This window comes from Triticum dicoccoides, chromosome 2B (genome assembly GCF_002162155.2).
Source record: "Triticum dicoccoides isolate Atlit2015 ecotype Zavitan chromosome 2B, WEW_v2.0, whole genome shotgun sequence".
Lineage (NCBI taxonomy): Eukaryota > Viridiplantae > Streptophyta > Magnoliopsida > Poales > Poaceae > Triticum > Triticum dicoccoides.
This window is the reverse complement of record NC_041383.1, coordinates 152,557,000-152,582,176: the sequence shown is the minus strand read 5'-3', so window position 1 is coordinate 152,582,176 and position 25,177 is coordinate 152,557,000. Positions and strand designations below refer to the sequence as shown.

At 48.7% G+C, this 25,177-nt stretch overlaps 1 protein-coding gene across 1 annotated transcript; it reads left to right on the top strand.

Moving 5' to 3' along the window:
* The first annotated feature begins 305 nt into the window (after positions 1–305).
* Positions 306–1,986, top strand: LOC119367421. The gene is made up of 2 exons (XM_037632938.1): positions 306–974; positions 1,447–1,986. The coding sequence occupies exons 1-2, from the start codon at positions 306–308 to the stop codon at positions 1,897–1,899; spliced, it is 1,122 nt and encodes a 373-aa protein (XP_037488835.1). The 3' UTR covers positions 1,900–1,986.
* Positions 1,987–25,177: the final 23,191 nt, after the last annotated feature.

Below are 25,177 nucleotides of genomic sequence, written 5' to 3'. Positions count from 1 at the left end.
AGCTCATAGCCTCACTTCTTGATACTGTTCACCGGCAGAAAATAAAGGATCCTCTCCTGGACATTGGTAGCCTAGAAGCAAAACAAGATACCCCAATTCAGCAAGTTGCCATGGACGAACAGAGGCCGCCCATGCTTAAATGGTTGAAACAGATGGCAGTATATTGTTTGATTCCAAGGGAGGAGCCATCTAACATGGATGGACAAAACTCATGTACACTGAGATGCTGGAAGCAGATTACCAAATGCTGGTATATTCCAGAGGAGGAGCCATCAACGGACCAGGATCTGCTCCCTGTACTGGGCATGTTAATTCTTGACACTCTTGCTAGCTTTGAAATTGAGAACTGTATAGAAATCAACAAAGCAACAGGCCTCGTCTCAAAGATCATAGATTTCACAAGCAACCGAACTGACATGACAAATATTAGTGAGACAGACCAGGCACTGCTGAAAGGTTCATCGTTGAGACTGCTGAGAAGACTTGTAAGTACTCAAGGGAAGTTTGGGGTAACTTTGCGACAGGAGATTTCAGAACACCCCTTCCTTTTGAGCAACCTTGCAGTGATCTTGGAAGACGGTGGGAGCAGCCAAGAACTTAGGGAGCTAACAGCAGAAATTCTCAGAAATATTTCCATGGATGCAAACGCAAGGGACGAGATCGGAAAGAATCGAGTGATCATTAGCGGGTTGATGCATGCATTTCTTAACCGAGAAGCAGCCTCAAGTACATATTCAGACAAGTTACGAAAGGTCGCCGGGCAAGCCCTGGCAGTGCTAGCAATGGACAGTGCCAACAACTGTTCGGTTATGTTAGCCGAACCAGGGTATATATTCATCAAGGAGCTCACATTTATGATCCATGGTGACATGTACAGGTACGTAGCAGCAAGCCTGTTGCGGAGTATGTGCATACATACTCAACCTAAGCTCGGCAACTCAGAACTGAAAGAGATCTCTCACATCTTGCGAGAGGTCAGTCCTGCAAACTTAAGCTACAAGTAAAATTAGAAGCTGAATTATGTACACCTGTTGTTGCAACATTTCCTTTCTCACAAACTTTTAAGGAAAATTGCATGCATTATTTTTCTTCTAACTATGGACATTTCATGGCACGGACATGCACATCATTCATGATATAGTTTATGCCATGCAATTAAGTAATTTCAATGTTGAGAGTAATAAGAAGTAAGAAAAACTGACAAATATATGTAACATAACTAGAGAAATAGATGGCGCTATGGCATCATCATGGATTAACTATCTATCTATACACACACACACACACACACACACACACACACACACACACACACACACACACACACACACACACACACACACACACACACATATATATATATATATAGGTGCAAATGCAGCAAAAGTTTACCATGTTATGTTTACAATAATCAAGGCTTACATCACTTAGCTATTTCCACTATAGGTCTTGGAAGGAATAATGGATGCAGACGGGGCGGAACTAGAGGTCCTTGTTGGCCTTAGTTCACAAATATGTAATGCCATTCCTGGAGACTTTGTGCGAGAACTTGAGCATGGCCAGATTAAAGAAAGATTTATAAACAGACTTGTCTGTGCACTTAACTCAAATATGACACCTGCTGCTCACTGTCCGGGAATCAGGAGGGTGATAGTTGAACATGCCATACACATAATGGAGTGCAATCCTAGCTACACAGACTGTTTTAATGAATGCTGGATGATGGAAGCACTGCTGCGGGTAGAACATACACCTTCAAGGGCTGAAAAGTACAGGTTCTTCATGGGTGATGCAGGACTCATGGAGCACAGCATGCCTCTCTCTGCTCTTGTGGCAAGAGCAAAAGAACTGATGGGCCGTGAGTGGCGACAAGGCATCAGCAGTGTCATGGTCACCTGAACATGCATGTATTTGGAAAATGTTGTACTACTGTCAATTTGCTCAGCATAGTGGTGGGGTATTGTCGTATTGATTGCAATCCAGGGACATCCCATGAATTTTAGTTGATATAAAACAATTGGTTTGTGTTGGCAAGTCTACATTGTGTGCCATAATAAAAGCAATGTAAATAATGGTTGTATTTGCGTTGCAAGACCAAGGAGAAAGAAGATGAGTTTGCTTTGTGATTTCAATGTGAAAATGCCAAGTTACTTGCGCATTGTCGTTGTGTGAGTCTGCTAATTTCTCAACTGGCTAATACTGCTCCTCCTGACTAAGAAAGAACTTCAGTCATGGCTGGGTGGGAGGAGGTTAATTAGAATAACCTGATAGCATGTTAGACTTTCCAACATTGCAAATATTGACATTTCTGCAACTGGCCATTAACTACACGCTACAGAGTACCAATCTCATAAAACCACGAACTGAACGTATTAGTATGATGAACAACGCACACTGCCAAATTCTATTAGTACTACTGATAAGATAACTGTAAAATGAAAAGCGAACATTGTGTGCCATGATGTGAGCAACACAAATAATGGCTGCAATAGTGTTGTAGAAAGGGCTGTTTTAGAAAGAAGATGAATCCGATTTTCGATTCAATGAGCACCGATTTCAGTTCAGAACTGAAACTCTCCGTCAGTTAGTCTGTTTGCTCAACTGACTAACACTGATACTGGCTAAGAACCATGCAATTTGGTCAGGGATGGGGGAGCCTCGGATTAAACGGTTATGCTTCAGCACGGACTACATAGTGGCACTGTAAATATGAGGTTACTCCAGCAGACCATTACCCAATTACTGAAATTTCTACCAATCTCACAATAAGCAGACGAACTGGTGGAGATTTGTGCAATGATCTATACGACCCACAGTGACCCACGCCTTTTTATTTTAGAAATAGCAGATCTATTCCCAAACTAAAACTTGGCGCCAGACAACTATCGAGGGGGGCGCTCGGGCGAGCCGCGAGCAAATAACCGGAGAATTAAAGGTGCGCAGAGGAAGCGCCAACAATCGGAGGCCAGAAGGCGAGCGCACCTGTCCAATTAGGAAGAGGTGACCTCCAAACGGCTGAGCTGCCCCTTGCGCTGCCGAAGAGCTGATCTCCAAACGGCTGAGCTGCCCCTGCCGCCGCTCTGCGAAAAAAAGGCGGCCAGAAGGAGACACGCCGGGTCGCCGGCGTCGAGCTTGTCGTTTTAGGGGCGGGGATATTTATGTCTCGCCCGCAGCGAGAAATAGAGAGCCCTCGCCTCAAGCGACGCTGTAGTGGGCCGGCTACTTTTGTTTATATTCCAAAAAACAATTAAATATGCATATTTCATAATTACTTTAATTATTATTTTTAAATGTTAAAAAAATAAAAATTGTTTGTGTCACTCATAAAAATGTTTGTGACATGTTCACATGCTTCAAAACAATGTTCGTGGCATTTAAGAAAATGTTCGCCTGATTTTTTTTAAATGTATCATACAATTTTTTAAAAATGTACATATTTAAAAAAAAAATCACATGTTCCAAAAATATGTGTGACATTTAGTAAGATGTATATATAATGTAATTGTGTACCTTTAGTTCATTTTCGATACGATTAGAGCGAGGCTCGCCGCCGGCTGGAAGGGCCACCTCATGCCGGTGTCGGGATGGCGGGTGTTAGTTCGGTGTGTCCTTTCTGTGATGTCGTCCTTCACGCTCACCATTCTGGTCACTTTGAAGAAATTCATTAAGGACATCGACAGGGTGTGCCGCCGCTTCCTCCGTTGGGCTCAAGAGAAGGAGCTCTCCGGCAGCAAATGTGAGGTTAACTGGCAAATTGTCACGTCACTGGTGGATCAAGGTAACCTCGGCATCCCTGACATTACACGCTAAGGCCGCGCTCTGAGGCTTTGCTGGCTTTGGCTGGCCTATAAGCAACCTGACAAGCCTTGGGTTGGAACCGACACTATGTGCAACGAGAAGGACCGTGCGTTGGGCTGGAATTCGAGCTGAGTCGAGCAAGCTCGGCTAGACTCGCTAAAGCTCGTTTTGTTAACGTGCTAGCTCGACTCGATTTGTTACTATAACGAGCTTGAATCCAAAATTGGCTCGACTTGTATAACTCGCGAGCTGGCTCGTTTAGCTTGTTAAACTCGTTAAGGATATGAACATAAAAGCTTACGAATGTGGTAAAAATGATTTCCTGGGAATGTAGAATGTATATATTAAACATGTACAATGTTCACAAACAATTGCAAGCATGTACAAGCTTAACTTACAATTGTCTCTACCATCGGAGTACCATGTACATGACCATTGACCACAATTATCAGCAAGTTAGTAATATATACATGACCAAACAATTTTAATTTTCTCGAATGTCTAGGCGTTGTGTTGGGCGCTTGAGACACAAGGTGCTTGGCTGATTTTTTATACTGAACCTAACGAGTTACACGAGTACTCGTGAGATCGGCTCATTTAACTCGTTCTATAAACGATCTTAAACTAAAGCGTGTCTCGACTTGTTATTCTTCGAGTTCGAGTCCAAACCGAGTCACAAGCTATTTGTTTAACTCACGAGCTTCAAGCTTTTTTTTGTCCGGCCCTAACCGTGCGCCTTCGCCTACACGATCCCCGTTACGATCGGAAATGGGGTGACGGTGAATTTCTGGCACTGCTTGTGGTTGGGCGGCGGCACCCCCTGTGCCTGGTCTATCCAATCCTTTATAAGTTACTATACTAAAGCGGGAAGGCTTAGGTTCTGTTTTTCTTGAATTTTTTTCAAGCTTCTACTGTTCATCTGCATCAATGTCAGTGAATAGTGACAGGTAACAGTATCACCTGTGAACAGTACCCCCCGCATGAACAGTTCCCTCAGTGCTACAGTGCTCCCGAGTAATATGACTCTTTTTTTTCCACCGGAGAGAAAAAATACGATCTTTGTTACCAGAAACTGAGATCTTTTTACACATCATTTCTCTCCTTCTCCACCATCGCGTCCCTATATATAGGATTAAAATTTAGGATTTCTCTACACATCATTTCTCTCCACTGGCATACCGACGCAGAGCCGTCTCAGTCGTCTCCTGATCCATTCCGGTGATGGTGTTGCCGAGGCACAAAACAGTAGGTTGAAACAGTATATTTGCATAAACAATAATTCGTGGGGGAAATAAGTTCTTGACCGATTACTACCCATTTTTACACCATGCATCGGCGAATAGTTCACTAACAATTACCCGTACAAAAACCGAAACCGTATCCAAATAAATCAATAACTGCTAACCAAAACAATAACCAAAATAAACCAAAACACCAATCCTGAATAACCTGGAACAGAAAAACCAGTGAAACGAAACAACACCTGAATAAATCGAAAACAACAAACCACCCGAATCATAAACCAAAATAGTAACTGAATTGTAACCTATAGCAATACACCCGAATAAACCTAAACAACAACTGCTAACCAAAACAATACCACAAATAAATAGAAACAACAAACCCAAATAACACGGAACTGTATAACCAGTGAAAATGGAACAACAGCTGAATAAACCAAAAAAAACTTAACCCACCCGAGCCGTAAACCGAAACAATAACATAATTGTAATCTAGAATAGTACACCCGGATAAACCAGAACAACATACGAAAAAAATATTAATAGGTCAGCCGGTTTGCTTAATTTGTTAAATAATTTAATGTTGGTTATGTGCCTACACAGATCATGGGGTAATGATAGAATTCGTGTTCTCCTTTTTATTTTATTTTATCGCTTAATACATGTTGTTTTCTTGCTTATTTTGATAAAATACGGACGTGAACGATCACGGCGCGGCGTGCGCCGCGCTTCTTCGATGCTAGTCTCTCAATCAGGAAGAATAGGATGGTGGTGGCTGCGCTGCGTGAGGATCGCTAGGTTCAGGATTTGCATCACAAACAAAGTCAACACTATCATGCAGGAATTCATATTGCTCTGGAGAGCCATCAACATCACCTGTATCATACTCCTAGGACACCGACGACGACATCGCCTGGAAGCTCGATGGCTCGGGTGTTTAGTCTGTGTGTTCGACTTATGCCAGTTCACCGATCAACCAGGTTGCAAGTTCAAATTGAACTTCCAGAAGGCTTGGGTGCCAGGCAAGACCAAGAGGTTGGAAAAAAAATGGCTACCTTTGCCGGCTGTGCATGTGAAGCCTCAAGTTGTCTGTTTATCTCTTCTGGGGAGTGTCATGTTTCCATCTCAATTCAGAACACAGCAACAACGTGGAATGGTTGCGATTTCACTACTAGGAAAAGGCCTACTAATGGCGCACCGGTTTTGCCTACTAATGGCGCACTGATATTAGTACCACACCACTAGTATTTTTTACTAATGGCGCATCACTGGTGCGCCATTAGTATCTGGTATACTAATGGCGCATCAAGCTGTGCGCCATTAGTATGTAACACCATGCGTCATTAGTGTGCCTCCCGGGGGGCCATACGAAACCATGTGCTTTGTTATACTAATGGCGCACTCTGTGGTGATGTGCCATTAGTATCCTTTGGCATACTAATGGCGCACCTGGAGGTGATGCGCCATTAGTATGAATTTTTTTTTTACTTTTTTGATGTTTGCACAGGTTACAAAATATATTATTGGACAGAATATAAACAGTAGCACACAGCAACATCAGATTCATCAAATACAATAGAAAATTGGTCTTCGAATACAATTCATCATATTAGTTTCCGAATTCAAAAGACTGAACAAAGATAAAACATTACAAGTCTCAAGACCGCGAGTATCGAGTTTGTCTTCACATTACAAGTCGATATCGATCATCTAAACTACCATCACATAGAAGAGAGCTGCGGTCATCACGATGAGCATCATCGCGATCAAACTGGTCTTCATCCGGTTCCTCCAACGCTCCCTCCTCTCTCCCGCTAGATAGCGGGCGTATCTACATTCGGCCTCCGCCCTAGTGGTGTACCCTTTGTAACTGTTACCGCTGAAACGGTGAACCTGTCTCCGACACTCCTCCCAGTCGTCGTAGACTCCGGGAACCTTACCCTTGTACACGACATACGACGGCATCTCTATGCACAAGCCAAACAACAGACAATACATAATCAATATGTAAGTACGCAACAAAAGGATCGGAAGAGAAAAGAAAGACATTAATAGCACGATTCATGGTCCTACTAATAAATAGAATCGATTACATCTAAGTTGAACGACTGTCCAAACCAAAGAGACATATGAATTCATTAAAGTTTAATTACAACATGAGCCAATCAATGTTTCAGAACTACACATCACTACCTTCAACTCGACTCATCGGACAGGATCGTGGATGAAGCCGCCGTCTGTCGTGATGGTCATGAAATCACGGTCGTTGTCACCCTGCATTTGTAGCGTTCCATCTATCTCACTGTTGGACGGTTGATATCTGCGAAAGAACTGCCCCGAGGTATGAAGGACATCTTGATGGATGATGTCCGCAAACTCTGACTGGATGCGAAAGAATTCTTGTCTGAGGTCCGCGTCCTGGGTTGCCGACAACCTCACGGCCCAATCTTTGAGACTATTTGGTAGCAGAAGGTGATGATGGTCCCTTACGATCGCCCGCATGTGATGGAGGGCGTAGTAGGCATCCTTCTGACCGCCAGGCGGCTGCTTGACACAGCAGAACTTCGTATTGTGTGAGAAGGTGTGCTTGCCATACTTACGAACGGCCCTGGTGAAGGTGCCTCCAGATTTGGCGTAGCCGGGGAGAACATCATCAAGAACTTTCTTGACATTTGTGTAGTCTATCTTGGAGTTACGGTTTGGGTCGAAATACGTGGCCATGGAATATTTCGGGCTTAAGAGGATGAGTGTGCAATGTGTGTCACTGCACAGAACACGGAATGTTAGAAAAAAAAGAACGATCGAAATCTAAGAAATCATATGTTACGGGGCGGTTAAGGGATGACTTACTCGGGAAAGTAAGTGTAACGCCCCGGATACAACTTTCCATATTCGTAACTCCAACTCTTGCCTTTTCCGGAGATGTGATATGTTATTTTCTCCGTGGTTGGGTTTTGTCTTTTATTTTGCATTTTGTTCATGTCATGCATCTCATCTCATAGCATCATGCGCATTGCATCTACATGTTTTCATAAAACTTGCATCCGCTTCGTAGTTGCCGCGTCCCCCCTTGCTTTGGTTGACCGTTCTGAGACCAACCAGATTTTATTTCCCTCTTGTCTGGCTTTCCTAACCTCTCTGCACATCCCGCAAACCCCTTGCATGCGCGTCCGAAAACTTCTCCCGAACCCGAACCGGTCAGTCATTACCGTTGAGTCCGGATCATCCCCAAACATCTAGAAAACATCTCCGTTTTCTTATTTGGACGCCCTACCTATTTATTTCTCGGCCATCCGATTGCGATCAAAGGGGCTAGATATCCCCTAACCTAAAATCATCTGCTATATATATAGTCTACCCTAGTTCATTTTGGACCAAACCCTATTTTCTAGGGATCCTCCTCCCCGCCGCCACTCTCTCTGGTTCCCCTCGGGATCACCAGCGAACCAACCAGCGCCTCCCCTGGTCTCCTCCTCGTTCCCCCCATCGACCCAATCCCCTAGCACCTCCGCCATCTTCCCCTTGTTTTCAGCGCCACCAAATCAACACTGCAGCCGCCTCAGCTCCTCCCGATCCAAACCATCCACCACCTCCCGTGCCTCCCCGAGCTCGACCCCGCCGCCTTGCGCCGCTCGCCGGAGCAACCAGCGATGACCCTCACCTCCAGGACCTCCTCCTCACCACCTCGAAGTCCTTCCTCCCCGCCGGTGTTCTTCCCGAGGACGCCAGCCGCCCTCCTCAACCACCTTGCGTCGCCGCCGGCTGCAAGCAGCAGCACCACCAGGACCCCGTCGCCCCTTCCCTTCTTCTTCTCCCTCTGTTCTTCTCCTTCCTCTGGATTCTCTCTCTCAATCCTCTCTCTGTTCTGTTGCCATGGACAGGAGCTCGTCGCCGCGCTGATCTGTCTCCACCGGCGTTCGAAGTTCCCTTGGAGCCCGGATCTGGCACCCCGGCCCCCGGATTCGCTCCTCCTCCGCCCGGTTCCAGCAAGCACCGGCGTCCTGCTGTTCTCCTTCGACGCCGGAGCTCCCGCAAGCCATCCCCGACACCGGTCCTCATTTGCAGCACCCCAGCCTCACGCGCCTCCTGCACTTCTCCCGCACGAACCCGGTGTCGGTGTCAAAACCGGCGGATCTCGGGTAGGGGGTCCCGAACTGTGCGTCTAGGCGGATGGTAACAGGAGACAAGGGACACGATGTTTTACCCAGGTTCGGGCCCTCTTGATGGAGGTAAAACCCTACGTCCTGCTTGATTGATATTGATAATGTGGGAATTACAAGAGTAGATCTACCACGAGATCAAGGAGGCTAAACCCTAGAAGCTAGCCTACAGTATGATTGTTGTAATGGTTGTTGTGTCCTACGGACTAAAGCCATCCGGTTTATATAGACACCGGAGAGGGCTAGGGTTACATGGAGTCGGTTACAATGGTAGGAGATCTACATATCCGTATCGTCAAGCTTGTCTTCCACGCCAAGGAAAGTCCCATCCGGACACGGGACGAAGTCTTCAATCTTGTATCTTCATAGTCTTGGAGTCCAGCCGATGATGATAGTCCGGCTGTCGTATGCCTCTACTGTTTTGCCGATCTGGGTAGCCAGACATGTCTGAATCATGCGCTGATATGTTGCGCCGGTGAGGGAGTCCTGGACTAGGGGGTGTCCGGACAACCGGACTATCATCGTGAGCCGGACTCCAAGACTATGAAGATACAAGATTGAAGACTTCGTACCGTGTCCGGATGGGAATTTCCTTGGCGTGGAAGGCAAGCTTGGCGATACGGATATGTAGATCTCCTACCATTGTAACCGACTCTGTGTAACCCTAGCCCTCTCCGGTGTCTATATAAACCGGATGGCTTTAGTCCGTAGGACACAACAACCATTACAACAATCATACCATAGGCTAGCTTCTAGGGTTTAGCCTCCTTGATCTCGTGGTAGATCTACTCTTGTAATACCCACATTATCAATATCAATCAAGCAGGACATAGGGTTTTACCTCCATCAAGAGGGCCCGAACCTGGGTAAAACATAGTGTCCCTTGTCTCCTGTTACCATCCGCCTAGACGCACAGTTCAGGACCCCCTACCCGAGATCCGCCGGTTTTGACACCGACATTGGTGCTTTCATTGAGAGTTCCTCTGTGCCGTCACCGATAGGAAGGATGCCTCTTCCCGTCTTCAAAGACGGTATCTTCGCCAAAGGAGCCTTGGCCGCCGGCCAAACTATCCGGCTAGGCAGTTTTCTCATGACCGCCTGTCCGGCCACCGCTTCGACGATGACCTCTCGGGTCATCGAAAGCAATCTTCACGTCAACTCGGAATTCGCCGAGCAGCTAGATCCAACAGAGCTCTCGTCCATAAACGAACTCTTGGATCGCATCGCCGCCCTGGGAGTCGCTACAGACTACAATCAGATTGGGCTTAAAACCGATTTGAGAGAGATTAACTCTCCCCAGGTTACCCACCACGTCACGGTGGTAGAGGAACATCGCGGCGACTCTTCTCCTATATTGAAAACTAGTCGTGTCCGGACTACCGAACCCTCCATGCCGGATTCCCGCGGAGGGACGGATTTCGATCAAGCGCTGAACCTAAAGTCAGGCATCGGACCGGACTCGTTGGACAATGTTCCACTTTCCAAGCTTCTGAATTCGGAAACTTTTCGGCCCTCGAGCCTCGAGATGGGTAGGGTTCCGGACTCAATTAGACCCACCCGTCCAGATATATGCGATCTATCTCTAATCCGGCAAGAGCCAGCTGAAACAGTACATCATTACTGGGCCAGATTCCTCCTGGTTATGGACAGGATAAAGGACTGCCGAGAGGAAAACGCAATCTTGATTTTTTGCAATAATTGCACGGACAGGGGAATCTTGAACGCCGTCAGCCGTCGTGAAATCACACGCTTCGCCGACCTGGCATCCATAGTACGAAAGTACTGTGCAATAGAGAGTTTCCGGAAGACCGAAAATAGGCTTTGGGACAATCCGGCCCCGAATACAACCCCAGTCCGCAACAAAAGGGTGCATTACACTCAGGCACCAGGTACAAAAACCAAAAAACAGAAGCCCCATAAAGGGAACGGAACCGTATTGGAGGGATGGCTTAGCAGACCCTGTACAATTCACGGTACCGAGGGCGCCACCCCAACACATAGCCTTCGAGCATGTTGGATATTACGGCAGGTGGCCAAAAGTGGCGAGGAGCTTCCAGCCCCGGAAAAAAAACCACACCAACAGTACCGGTACGGTATCAACAGTCTTCGAAATTTTCACATCAAACAATATGCGGAAACGAACAATCCGCAGCCTCGCCGAAGTCTACCAAGTAGCAACGGCGAATCCTTGGAGCAACGCGGCCATCACCTTCAACGCCGGCGACGAACCTAAATTCCAAACAGCCCGAGCACCAGCCGCATTGGTCCTCAATCCAATAGTGGACAGCTTTCGACTTACCAAGGTACTCATGGATGGCGGCAGCGGATTAAACCTCATCTACAGGGAAACTCTTCAAAAAATGGAAATAGACTGGAGCCGCATTGAGCGAAGCAGCACAACCTTCAGAGGAATAATCCCTAGCCAGGAAGCGCGCTGCACCGGAAAAATCACACTAGATGTGGTGTTCGGCTCGCCGGACAATTACAGGTCCGAAGAAATCACATTCCAAGTGGCCCTGTTCAACAACGGATATCACGCTATATTAGGACGAGAGGCATTCACAATTTTTCAAGCCGTACCCCATTACGGGTACATGAAGCTCAAAATGCCTGGGCCCGGCGGAATAATCACTCTCGTTAGTGATCCGGACATAGCACTCCGCGCCGAAAACAAAATAGCCGCATTAGCCCTGGAGGCACTATCCGAAGCCCTAGCGGCAAAGGAACTCACCGCGCTGCGCTCTACGGTGCATAGAGACGATGTGATACTCGATAAGAGATCCAAGTCCACCTCCTTTAAACCAGCGGACAAAATAGTAAAATTCCAGGTCCATCCAACGGACCCGACAAAGACGGCCTCCATCGGGGCGCAGTTGAACCCTGATGTAGACGCCGCACTGCGAGAATTCCTTTGGGAAAATTGGGACATTTTCGCCTGGCATCCTTCAGATATGCCGGGAATCCCACGCAGATTGGCAGAGCATAGCCTAAATATCCTAAAAGGGTTCAAGCCAGTCAAACAGGCTCTTCGCCGATTTTCCGAACCCAAAAGACAGGCAATGGGAGAAGAACTAGCCAAACTATTGGAAGCCGGATTCATCAGAGACATCAAACATCCGGATTGGCTAGCAAACCTGGTAATGGTACCAAAGAAGGACAAATCCTGGTGCCTATGTGTCGATTTTAAAGACCTAAACAAGGCCTGCCCAAAGGATCCCTTCCCCCTCCCCCGCATCGATCAAATCATCGATGCTACCGCAGGGCACGATTCATTGTGCTTCCTGGATGCATACTCCGACTACCATCAAATCAAGATGGCGGAAGAGGACCAAGAAGCAACGGCATTCATTACTCCATATGGACCATTCTGCTTCAACATGATGCCCTTCGGACTTAAAAACGCCGGCGCAATATATCAGCGCATGATTCAGACATGTCTGGCTACCCAGATCGGCAAAACAGTAGAGGCATACATAGACGACGTAGTCGTCAAAACCAAACACGTCGAAACCCTAGTAGACGATTTGAGGGTCACATTCGACAACCTCCGAGCATATGACATCAAGCTGAATCCGGAAAAATGCGTTTTCGGCGTACCAGCCGGAAAGCTCCTGGCTTCATTGTATCCGGTAGAGGAATTGAAGCAAACCCGGCCAAGATCCGAGCTCTATCACAGCTGGATATTCCAAAAGACCTCAAACAGATCCAAAAATTGACTGGATGCGTGGCGGCTCTCAGCCGCTTTATCTCCCGCTTGGGAGAAAAGGCATTGCCCCTCTATCGCCTCCTCAGACGCACCGAACACTTCGAGTGGACGGATGCTGCCACCGCCGGACTGAAGAAATAAAAGCCGTATTGGCAACAAATCCGGTCCTGGCCGCGCCCGACCTGGGCGAACCAATGCTGTTATACATTGCAGCAACACATCAAGTTGTGAGCGCGGTACTCGTCGTAGAACGAGCGACAGAAGGGCATAAATTCCCTCTTCAAAAACCAGTGTACTACGTATCCATTGTTTTAACTCCCTACAAGTCTCGTTACCCACACTATCAAAAAATAGCGTATGCGGTGTTCATGGCATCCCGGAAGCTCCGACACTACTTTCAAGAGTGTTTGATAACAGTGGCCTCCGAAGTACCCCTAAATGACATTATAAACAACCGCGACGCGGCGGGCAGGATTGCAAAATGGGCCATTGAGCTCTTACCATTCGATATAACTTATAAGCCTCGGTGAGCTATAAAGTCGCAAGTTTTGGCTGACTTCGTCGCTGAGTGGACTGAAGCCGAACTCCCTAAAGAGTACGGCGCATACTCCAACTGGATTATGCACTTCGACGGCTCCAAAATGTTGGCCGGATTGGGGGCTGGCATCGTATTGACGTCCCCAACCGGGGACACAGTCCAATACGTACTTCAGATAATGTACACGGACTCCAACAACGCGGCCGAATACGAGGCCCTCTTACATGGCCTCCGGACGGCAATCTCCATGGGCATTCAACGCCTAGAGGTGCGCGGGGACTCAAACCTCGCAATATCCCAAGTAAATGGAGACTTCGACACCAAGGATCCGAAAATGGCAGCCTATCGTAACGCTTTCCTTAAAATATCAGCTCGGTTCGAAGGACTTGAATTCCACCACGTAGCCAGAGATAATAACCAAGCGGCCGACGTATTGGCACACATGGGCGCAAAACGTGACGCTGTCCCTCCAAACATCTTCCTGGAACGGCTGTTCAAGCCATCCATACTATGGGAAGAGGAGTCCGAAAATAACAAACCGGAAGCGGCCGCACCAACCGACACAGAGCAATCTGACACAACCGGCGCGCCAGCCGATGAAATAACACCTTCAACCCACGACATAATGGCAGTAATCTCCCTGTGGACAGAGCCATTCTTAGCCTACTTGCTTAGGCAGGAACTTCCTGAAGACCAAAATAAGGCCCGCTGCATAGTTCGGCGATCTAAAGCCTACAAGGTCCATGAGGGAGAACTCTATAAGAAAAGCACAACCGGAGTCCTTCAAAGGTGTATCTCCGAAGAGGAAGGGCGAGACCTTCTGGCTGAAATTCACGCCGGACTAGGCGGACATCACGCCGCAGCCCGGGCCCTTGTAGGGAAGGCATTCCGTACAGGATTTTATTGGCCGACGGCCCGGGCAGATGCTCAGGACTTAGTCCAAAGATGCGTCGGTTGTCAGCTCTTTGCTAATCAGAGCCATATGCCACCCACCGCCCTCAAAACTATACTCATTACCTGGCCGTTTGCGGTCTGGGGGCTTGACATGGTTGGACCACTTAAAGGGGGAACCCACAAGCAAAGGTACCTATTGGTCATGGTGGATAAATTCACCAAATGGATAGAGGCCAAGCCAGTTAAAACGGCAGAGTCCGGACCAGTGATAGACTTCATATCCGGGGTAGTACACCGTTATGGTGTCCCCCACAGCATCATCACCAATAACGGCACCAACTTCACGGCCGACGAGGTTAAATCATGGTGCAGAAATATGGGCATTAAGCTCGATTATGCTTCAGTCTATCATCCTCAAACCAACGGTCAAGTGGAACAAGCAAATGGTCTAATAATGAGCGGTATCAAACCCAGACTGGTGCGGTCCCTTAAGAAATCTGACACGCACTGGGTAGAGGAGCTCGACTCCGTACTCTGGGGCTGCAGACAATGCCCAACCGTACTACCGGATTCACACCATTTTTTATGGTATACGGCGCAGAAGCAGTTCTGCCCTGCGACATCATTCATGACTCACCTCGAGTGCGCATGTACAAAGAAAGAGAAGCCGAGTTGGATCAGCAGGACAGCATGGACGCATTGGAGGAAGAACGCGACGTCGCCAAGGCTCGTTCCGCATTCTATCAGCAGCAGGCTCGAAGATATCAAAGCAGAGAAGTACGGGCCAAGACTTACAACGTTGGCGAACTAGTTCTACGCCTGCCGGACAAGAAAAAGGACAAGCTCAAGCCCAAATGGGAAGGCCCCTTCATCATCGATCAAGTCTTGACCGGCGGAGCGTACCGTCTACGAAATGCGTCGGACAACCGACTCGAGCCGAACCCATGGAATGCAGCCCGCCTCCGAAGATTCTATGCCTAGTGCCAGACTAAGAGTTCGTCCCTTTCCCCCGTCCAAATTTTTTACACTTCAGCTGTCTTTTGTTTCTCTTTTTCTCTCACCCTTATTCATCAAAGCCTTAAAAGGCTTACTTGCGCTTTGTTCGCACGCAATTGATGTGCTATCCGCACTCATTATACCTGGGGGCTTCTTTACCAGAAGCTTAATTATAAGGGCTTCATGCCCAGCACACGTGTCAAACTTCCACGTGTACCTTTTATCCACCAATATATGCATCGATATGACTTAAGTTTTGGCCAAGCTGGGTTGCCTGGCTCCTGTGCTTACCCCTACGTTCCCGATTGTTCGGCTAGGAGGTAAAGGGAGCACCTCTGCGATTGTTACTGCCGGGTCAGCCGGATGTGTACCTCAGACTGGGTGAAGCCGAAAGCTAGCGTTCTTAAGGGAATATTCGGTCGGTGATTTGAAAGATGATTTTTTACCAATTTATTTATCTGCCCCCAGATGTTATCCTGCTCTTTTCGCAGTCCGGACATGCACTTTAGGGCATGCCTCCCCAGAGGAAAGGAACCCTTAACGGAACTATTCTCCCTGGAAGATGTTTCTTACTAACCATGTAATATAACATAACTAGTTGGGCACTTGTTTGATAAAGCACTAATGACCCCTACGCCTGGTCTCCATGCATGCCCCGGTTGTTTCTCAACCGAGAAGGTATTCAGACACACTCCGGACTCTAGGGTCCCGAGGTTGAAGCGAAAAGGTCGGCAAAGACAAACGATCTACAATCCGGCTAGAAGGCATTTTACATGTCATTTTAAAATACATTGTCAAATCAACTGACTGTATTCCTCCTCAATCCCGTCGAACAGGTTGTCTAATTTACAGTCCCGTTGGGAAAATTTAGCGGCCAACTCTACTTGGCCGTATACTAAGCTCACAGGGATCTCCTTCCCATCAGGCCCCACAGGTCCGACTTCGGCCATGTGGTTGGGATCCGCCTTCTTGTACCGCGTCTTCACCATAGCCCAGGCCTCTCTCGCACCTTGGCGGTAGGCTGAAATCTTCCATAAACGGAAGCGCTGCCGCACTCCCTGAAGCTTCTCCGTAAGCTCCCCAAGGCCTCCGGATAGGGAGAGGGCTGGCCATAAAGCCTGGACGACGCCGCTCATTGCCTGCCGAACTCATTCGAGCAGTTGCAACAGCTCGGGAAGTTGATCACCCGTTGACACGGGAATCTCCTCCGCAGGGCGACCTGTGAGTATACCTACAGACATATTTTGTCAAGACTTCCTCGCCGAACTCTTCTTTTCAAAGGAGTTCGCTCAAGCACTTACTATAGATGCCGCGACGAAGCCGCTGATTCTCCTTAACGGAGCCAGACAGCTCGGCCCGAACACCTTTCAGCTCTTCTCCAAGCTGGGTATGGGCATCCTGGAGCTTGTTCCTTTCTTGCTGCACCTTATGCAGCACCCTCTCGCCGGCCTTTAGCTGGCGCAGTAGTTCTTGCCTGTCCGGATCCTGTCCGGCAGCACCTGCAATGTCATTATTAGACTTGCGCGCAGGCCGCACACCACTTATCTTTTTAAATAATGTGTTACCAGGAGGGGTCCCTGTGTTTCCTCCTGCGGCAGCGAGTGCGGCCTCAAGATGGGCCTTACACTCTTGCAGCTCCTGAGACAGTTGGGTATTCTTCTTTGTAAGATCCTACAGTTTAAATGATCCTTAAATCAGTTAATATAACTACTTTAATCTCGGGGGCTACTGGCATATACAGCTATTAAAATCTCTTACCCGTATGTCTTTTACATACTGCTCCGTGGCTCTGGTCAAACCATCTTGAGCGGCACGAAGGTGCGCTTCCCCCGCGTTAAAGGCATTCAACGCCTCAGGGGAGAAGCACGCGTCACGAAAAACTGTCCGGCGGCGCCTGTTGTTCATGGCGCTCTCCACCTCAGATTTGGTGGCGGACAGTCTGTCGGCATCCTCCGCTAGAGGAGTATCCGGCTCGCGCCTTGCGCTCGCCTCCCCCTCCGGACCAGGCGCTGGAGCTTGGCTGGTAGAGGCTGGGTTGGCAACCTCTACGCCCGCAGTCCGGCGGGCGCATTTTCTCCTACAAAAGATATAAGCACTCAAACGCTTCCTAGGAACGTTGTTCTAAATAACGAACCATGAGCTATACCTTTGCGGCGACGTTTCAATCCGCGCCGCGCTCCTCTTCCGCCTGCTGGGCCGGACTGACCCTTGTTGGTCAGCTGCCGCGGGTTCGGCTTCCTGCCTTGAAGGCACCGCCTGCAGGACACCGTTGTATACGGTGGTCAAAAATGCGCGAAGATGGAATAATGGTGTTAGGAATTCGGTCGTAAGTACCTGGGAAGCCGGTGACAAGCCGGGGTAGTCGGCCGTAATGGCGACTAGAGCATTGTCCATGCTGAGCTGGTGGAACACCCCGTCGATTAGCTCCACCTTTATATCCGGATCCTCTTCGAAGGTTGGATCGAGGGATCTTCCCGGATCCTCGGGTTGTGGAGCCGGACTGTGAATGTCCTCCACATCCCGGCGCAATTCCTGCGTCAAAATCACGGAGTAAGGTACTCGGCTTTGAAAGCATGGGTCGGATGAATAAACGTCCACTTACCCAGCTCCGAGGGTTATTCATGGAGAACCCATTCAATGGGCTCGTACGGAGGAAGTCCTCCTTCTCCCCCTTGTACAGGCCGGACAGAATCTTCACCAGATCCTTGGCCGATCCCGGCCACTTACGGCCATGGCGGGTGGCATCGTCCTCCCCGTTGAAATCCCACATTGGGTGGCCCCTGTATTGCAGCGGCTGCACCCCCCGCATAATGCACGTGGCCATGACTCCGATCATGGTCAATTCGGAATGGGCCAGCAACCTTATCCGGACCATCAGATAATGGACGCTCTTGTCTTCCTCCAGCTGAGGGCTCCGCGGGCGCCAACTTAGGCGTTTCTTCAGAGGAGCGTCGCTAAACTCAGGGAGGCCGATCCGAACTGGCTCCGGCAATGGAGCGTCTTCTATATAAAACCATTCTGAAGGCCAGTCTTCGGACGCCTTCCTAGGGGTTCCGGATAGGTATCCTGTCCCGGCGATGCGCCATATTTCGGCACCGCCCACTTGATATATTGGCCCCTCGTGAGAGCAGGGTATGAGGCAGAATAGCCTCTTCCACAGCGCGAAATGGGGCTCAACGCCCAGAAATAGCTCGCAAATAGCAACGAAAACCGCGATATGCAGAATAGAGGCGGGCGTTAGGTGATGGAGCTGGAGTCCGTAGAACTCCAGGAGCCCGCGGAGGAACGGATGTACAGGAAATCCAAGCCCCCTTATTAGATAAGGGATGAAGCATACCCACTCCCCTTTAGAGGGACTAGGGGTGGCCTCCGCTTGCTTCCCACCTTTGTAGGTGGCCAGCCCGGCTCTAACCGGAACCATAAAGGCTGGAGGAAGATATCCCTCCGCTTGAAGCGTCACCAGCTCGCTGTGCAGAACGGAACATCTCCTCCAATCTCCTGGCGAAGGACTGGGAGCGCGAGAAGAGGAGCCGCGTCGACGGTCCATGATGGAATGGATTTTTGGTCAAGAAGCGCTCCGATGAATACTCGCGGGAGGAAGATGGTGCGATTTGGATCTGGATTCCTGCCTCTCTTATAGGCAGGTTATTTGCGCAGCTAGGGGGTAAAACATAAAAGATACCCTGGCTTTTCTCATTCGTGCGACGCGTGGAAGAAGGCCATTATTGGGCGTGGAAGCCAAGAAGCGCGACATTGATAAGGAAGCCGGACACTGTTCGGCAGGTACATGGAACTTAAAGGAGAACCCGCCTTGCAACGCCGAAGACTACACATGTGCTGGACTTATCGTCATTGAAGCCTGGTTCGGGGGCTACTGAGGGAGTCTTGGACTAGGGGGTGTCCGGACAGCCGGACTATCATCGTGAGCCGGACTCCAAGACTATGAAGATACAAGATTGAAGACTTCGTCCCGTGTCCGGATGGGACTTTCCTTGGCGTGGAAGGCAAGCTTGGCGATACGGATATGTAGATCTCCTACCATTGCAACCGACTCTGTGTAACCCTAGCCCTCTCCGGTGTCTATATAAACCGGATGGCTTTAGTCCGTAGGACACAACAACCATTACAACAATCATACCATAGGCTAGCTTCTAGGGTTTAGCCTCCTTGATCTCGTGGTAGATCTACTCTTGTAATACCCACATTATCAATATCAATCAAGCAGGACGTAGGGTTTTACCTCCATCAAGAGGGCCCGAACCTGGGTAAAACATCGTGTCCCTTGTCTCCTGTTACCATCCGCCTAGACGCACAGTTCGGGACCCCCTACCCGAGATCCGCCGGTTTTGACACGGACAGCCGGCGTTTTTAAGTCCGAAGGGCATCGTGTTGAAGCAGAATGGTCCATATGGAGTAATGAATGCCGTTGCGGCTTGGTTTGCTTCCGCCATCTTGATTTGATGGTAGCCGGAGTATGCGTCCAGGAAGCACAATGAATCGTGCCCTGCGGTAGCATCGATTATTTGGTCGATGCGGGGGAGGGGGAAGGGATCCTTTGGGCAAGCCTTGTTTAGGTCTTTAAAATCGACACATAGGCGCCAAGATTTGTCCTTCTTTGGTACCATTACCAGGTTTGCTAGCCAATCCGGATGTTTGATGTCTCTGATGAATCCGGCTTCCAATAGTTTGGCTAGTTCTTCTCCCATTGCCTGTCTTTTGGGTTCGGAAAATCGTCGAAGAGCCTGTTTGACTGGCTTGAACCCTTTTAGGATATTTAGGCTATGCTCTGTCAATCTGCATGGGATTCCCGGCATATCTGAAGGGTGCCAGGCGAAAATGTCCCAATTTTCCCGAAGGAATTCTTGCAGTGCGGCGTCTACATCAGGGTTCAACTGTGCCCCGATGGAGGCCGTCTTTGTCGGGTCCGTTGGATGGACCTGGAATTTTACTATTTCGTCCGCTGGTTTAAAGGAGGTGGACTTGGATCTCTTATCGAGTATCACATCGTCTCTATGCACCGTAGAGCGCAGCGTGGTGAGTTCCTCTGCCGCTAGGGCTTTGGATAGTGCCTCCAGGGCTAATGCGGCTGTCTTGTTTTCGGCGCGGAGTGCTATGTCCGGATCACTAACGAGAGTGATTATTCCGCCGGGCCCAGGCATTTTGAGCTTCATGTACCCGTAATGGGGTACGGCTTGAAAAATTGTGAATGCCTCTCGTCCTAATATAGCGTGATATCCGCTGCTGAACAGGGCCACTTGGAACGTGATTTCTTCGGACCTGTAATTGTCCGGCGAGCTGAACACCACATCCAGTGTGATTTTTCTGGTGCAGCGCGCTTCCCGGCTAGGGATTATTCCTCTGAAGGTTGTGCTGCTTCGCTCAATGCGGCTCCAGTCTATTTCCATTTTTTGAAGAGTTTCCTCGTAGATGAGGTTTAATCCGCTGCCGCCATCCATAAGTACCTTGGTAAGTCGAAACCGTCCACTATCGGACTGAGGACCAATGTGGCTGGTGCTCGGGCTGTTCGGAATTTAGGTTCGTCGCTGGCGTTGAAGGTGATGGCCACGTCGCTCCAAGGATTAGTTGTTGCTACTTGGTAGACTTCGGCGAGGCTGCGGATTGTTCGTTTCCGCATATTGTTTGATGCGAAAGTTTCGAAGACGGTTGATACCGTACCGGTATTGTTGGTGTGGTTTTCCGGGGCTAGAAGCTCCTCGCCACTTTTGGCCACCTGCCGTAATATCCAACATGCTCGAAGGCTATGTGTTGGGGTGGCGCCCTCTGTACTGTGAGTTGTACAGGGTCCGCTAAGCCATCCCTCCAGTACGGTTCCGTGCCCTTTATGGGGTTTCTGCTTTTTGGTTTTTGTACCAGGTGCCTGAGTGTAATGCACCCTTTTGTTGCGGACTAGGGTTGTATTCGGGGCCGGATTGTCCCAAAACTTATTTTTGGTTTTCCGGAAACTCTCCGTCGCACAGTACTTTCGTACTATAGATGCCAGGTTGGTGAAGCGTGTGATTTCACGACGGCTGACAGTGTTCAAGATTTCCTTGTCCGTGCAATTATTGAAAAAAATTGAGATTGCGTTTTCCTCTCGGCAGTCCTTTATCCTGTCCATAACCAGGAGGAATCTGGCCCAGTAATGATGTACTATTTCAGCAGGCTCTTGCCGGATTAGAGATAGATCGCATATGTCTGGGCGGGCGGGTCTAATTGAGTCCGGAACCCTACCCATCTCAAGGCTCGAGGGCCGAGAAGTTTCCAAATTCGGAAGCTTGGAAAGTGGAACGTTGTCCAACGAGTCCGGTCCGATGCCTGACTTTAGGTTCAGCGCTTGATCGAAATCCGTCCCTCCGCGGGAATCCGGCATGGAGGGTTCGGTAGCCCGGACACGACTAGTTTTCAATATAGGAGAAGAGTCGCCGCGATGTTCCTCTACCACCGTGATGTGGTGGGTAACCTGGGGAGAGTTAATCTCTCTCAGATCGGTTTTAAGCCCGATCTGATTGTAGTCTGTAGTGACTCCCAGGGCCGCGATGCGATCCAAGAGTTCGTTTACGGACGAGAGCTCTGTTGGATCTAGCTGCTCGGCGAATTCCGAGTTGACGTGAAGATTGCTTTTGATGACCCGAGAGGTCATCGTCGAAGCGGTGGCCGAACAGGCGGTCATGAGAAAACCGCCTAGCCGGATAGTTTGGCCGGCGGCCAAGGCTCCTTTGGCGAAGATACCGTCCTTGAAGACGGGAAGAGGCATCCTTCCTATCGGTGACGGCACAGAGGAACTCTCAATGAAAGCACCAATGTCGGTGTCAAAACCGACGGATCTTGGGTAGGGGGTCCTGAACTGTGCGTCTAGGCGGATGGTAACAGGAGACAAGGGACACGATGTTTTACCCAGGTTCGGGCCCTCTTGATGGAGGTAAAACCCTACGTCCTGCTTGATTGATATTGATAATGTGGGAATTACAAGAGTAGATCTACCACGAGATCAAGGAGGCTAAACCCTAGAAGCTAGCCTACGGTATGATTGTTGTAATGGTTGTTGTGTCCTACGGACTAAAGCCATCCGGTTTATATAGACACCGGAGAGGGCTAGGGTTACATGGAGTCGGTTACAATGGTAGGAGATCTACATATCCGTGTCGTCAAGCTTGTCTTCCACGCCAAGGAAAGTCCCATCCAGACACGGGACGAAGTCTTCAATCTTGTATCTTCATAGTCTTGGAGTCCGGCCGACGATGATAGTCCGGCTGTCCGGACACCCCCTAGTCCATGACTCCCTCACCCGGCGAGGCCCTCCTCGTGCCTGTACGTGCACGACCGCCACGAACGGAGGATCTCCACGCCGTGGCTGACGGCCTCCCGAACCTGCTGATGCCCAAGTCCCATCGCGCCGCGCCTGTCCAGCCTCTGCTTCGAGCAGAGGAGGATGATGCCTTGTTCAACGCCCGTTGACCGCGCGAGCACCGTCAGCGCCTCCCTCCTCGTTCGATCCAGCGTGTGGCCCAGCTCCCCCCTGCGCCAAGCCCAATGTGAGGAAGCCCATCTTCTATTTGCCCCTGTGCACTACTGGCCAGTCAGTTTCGGCCCAGTATTGTTTTTTTGTCTCTGTCTGCGATTTTGCCTATTAATGCTGAGAAAGCAGATTTGCAGAAAAACCCTCAAACATCATGCATTTAATAACTCACAAATGGTGCATCAGATTAAAATAATTTATATATGTAAAATGCTTAGAATTTCATCTAGTTTCATATTTGGCCACTTTCATCCATGTTTGAAATGTTTAAAATGTTGTTTGATTAAATTTGTTTAAATGCCATGTTAAAATGATTTATTTCATAACTAAATAACCGTAGCTCGGTTTTAAATAAACTATATATGTAAATGGGGTAGAAAAATGCATAGATTAACTCGGTGCACTTTATTTTCCTGTTTAACAACAATAAAATATGTTTTAGGGCAGAACAGTACCAAATCTAAAATATGGACATGAGGATTTTCCGGAATTGTTGTTTGCTGTTACGGCTTCATTTAAACTTGCCTAGATAGGTAGTTTCCATATGCTTCACCTCTTGCCATGTTTAACAACATTTATTATTGTTGGGTAGCTTAAACGAGAGAGAACTAAATAATTTAAAGTGGTGTTTCATCGATATGCAACTCGTTGCATATTGAGCTCCACTTAACTTGTAGTGTTGTTTGTGCATATTGCCATGCCATGCGTCATTAAACCGGTCATGCATCATACTTGATTGTGCATCATGCCATGATTATGCTTTTGTGTTTACCATGTTGTTTACTTCTTTCCGGTTGCGCTTCTCCTTGATAGTTCCGGTAACGCTGCGTTTGTGAGGATTCGTTCGACTATGCATGTTCGTCTTCTTCATGGACTCGCTCTTCTTCCTAGCGGGATTTCAGGCAAGATGACCGCTACCATGGATCTCACTACTATCATTGCTATGCTAGTTGCTTCGTTCTATCGCTTTGCCCCGCTACCTATCTCTTGTTGATCAAGCCTCCCAATTTGCCATGTTAGCCTCTAACCTTTTCACCCTTCCTAGCAAACCGTTGCTTGGCTATGTTACCGCTTTTGCTCAGCCCCTCTTATAGCGTTGTTAGTTGCAGGTGAAGATGAAGATTGCTCCATCTTGGATTATGTTTATGTTGGGATATCACAATATCTCTTATATTATTAATGCATCTATATACTTGGTAAAGGGTGGAAGGCTCGGCCTTATGCCTGGTGTTTTGTTCCACTCTTGCCGCCCTAGTTTCCGTCATACTGGTGTTATGTTCCCGGATTTTGTGTTCCTTACGCGGTTGGGTGATTTATGGGACCCCCTTGACAGTTTGCTTTGAATAAAACTCCTCCAGCAAGGCCCAACCTTGGTTTTACCATTTGCCTCACCACCACCTATACCCTTCCCTTGGGTCGGCCAACCCGAGGGTCATCTTTATTTTAGCCCCCTCGGGCCAGTGCTTCTCTAAGTGCTGGTCCGAACCAAGCAACCTGTGGGGCCACCTGGGGCAACTTGAGGGTTGGTTTTACTCGTAGCTTGACTTATCCGGTGTTGCCCTGAGAACAAGATATGTGCAGCTCCTATCGGGATTGTCGGCGCATCGGGCGGCTTTGCTGGTCTTGTTTTACCATTGTCGAAATGTCTTGTAAACCGGGATTCCGAGACTGATCGGGTCTTCCTGGGAGAAGGTATATCCTTCGTTGATCGCGAGAGCTTATCATGGGCTAAGTTGGGACACCCCTGCAGGGTATTATCTTTCGAAAGACGTGCCGCGGTTATGTGGCAGATGGGAATTTGTTAATGTCCGGTTGTAGATAACTTGACACCAGATCTGAATTAAAACGCATCAACCGCGTGTGTACCCGTGATGGTCTCTTTTCGGCGGAGTCCGGGAAGTGAACACGGTTTTTGGGTTATGTTTGACGTACGTAGGAGTTCAGGATCACCTCTTGATCATTGCTAGTTTCACGACCGTTCCGTTTGCTCTCTTCTCACTCTTATTTGCGTATGTTAGCCACCATATATGCTTAGTCGCTGCTGCAACCTCACCACTTTACCCCTTCCTTTCCCATTAAGCTTTGCTAGTCTTGATACCCATGGTAATGGGATTGCTGAGTCCTCGTGGCTCACAGATTACTACAACAACAGTTGCAGGTGCAGGTTGCGATGATCATGACGCGAGAGCTATGTTTGCTTGTTTTGGAGTTCTTCTTCTGCTTCTTCTTCGATCAGGGGATAGGTTCCAGGTCGGCAGCCTGGGCTAGCAGGGTGGATGTCGTTTGAGTTTCTGTTTGTGTTTCATCCGTAGTTGGATGGTGCTCTTA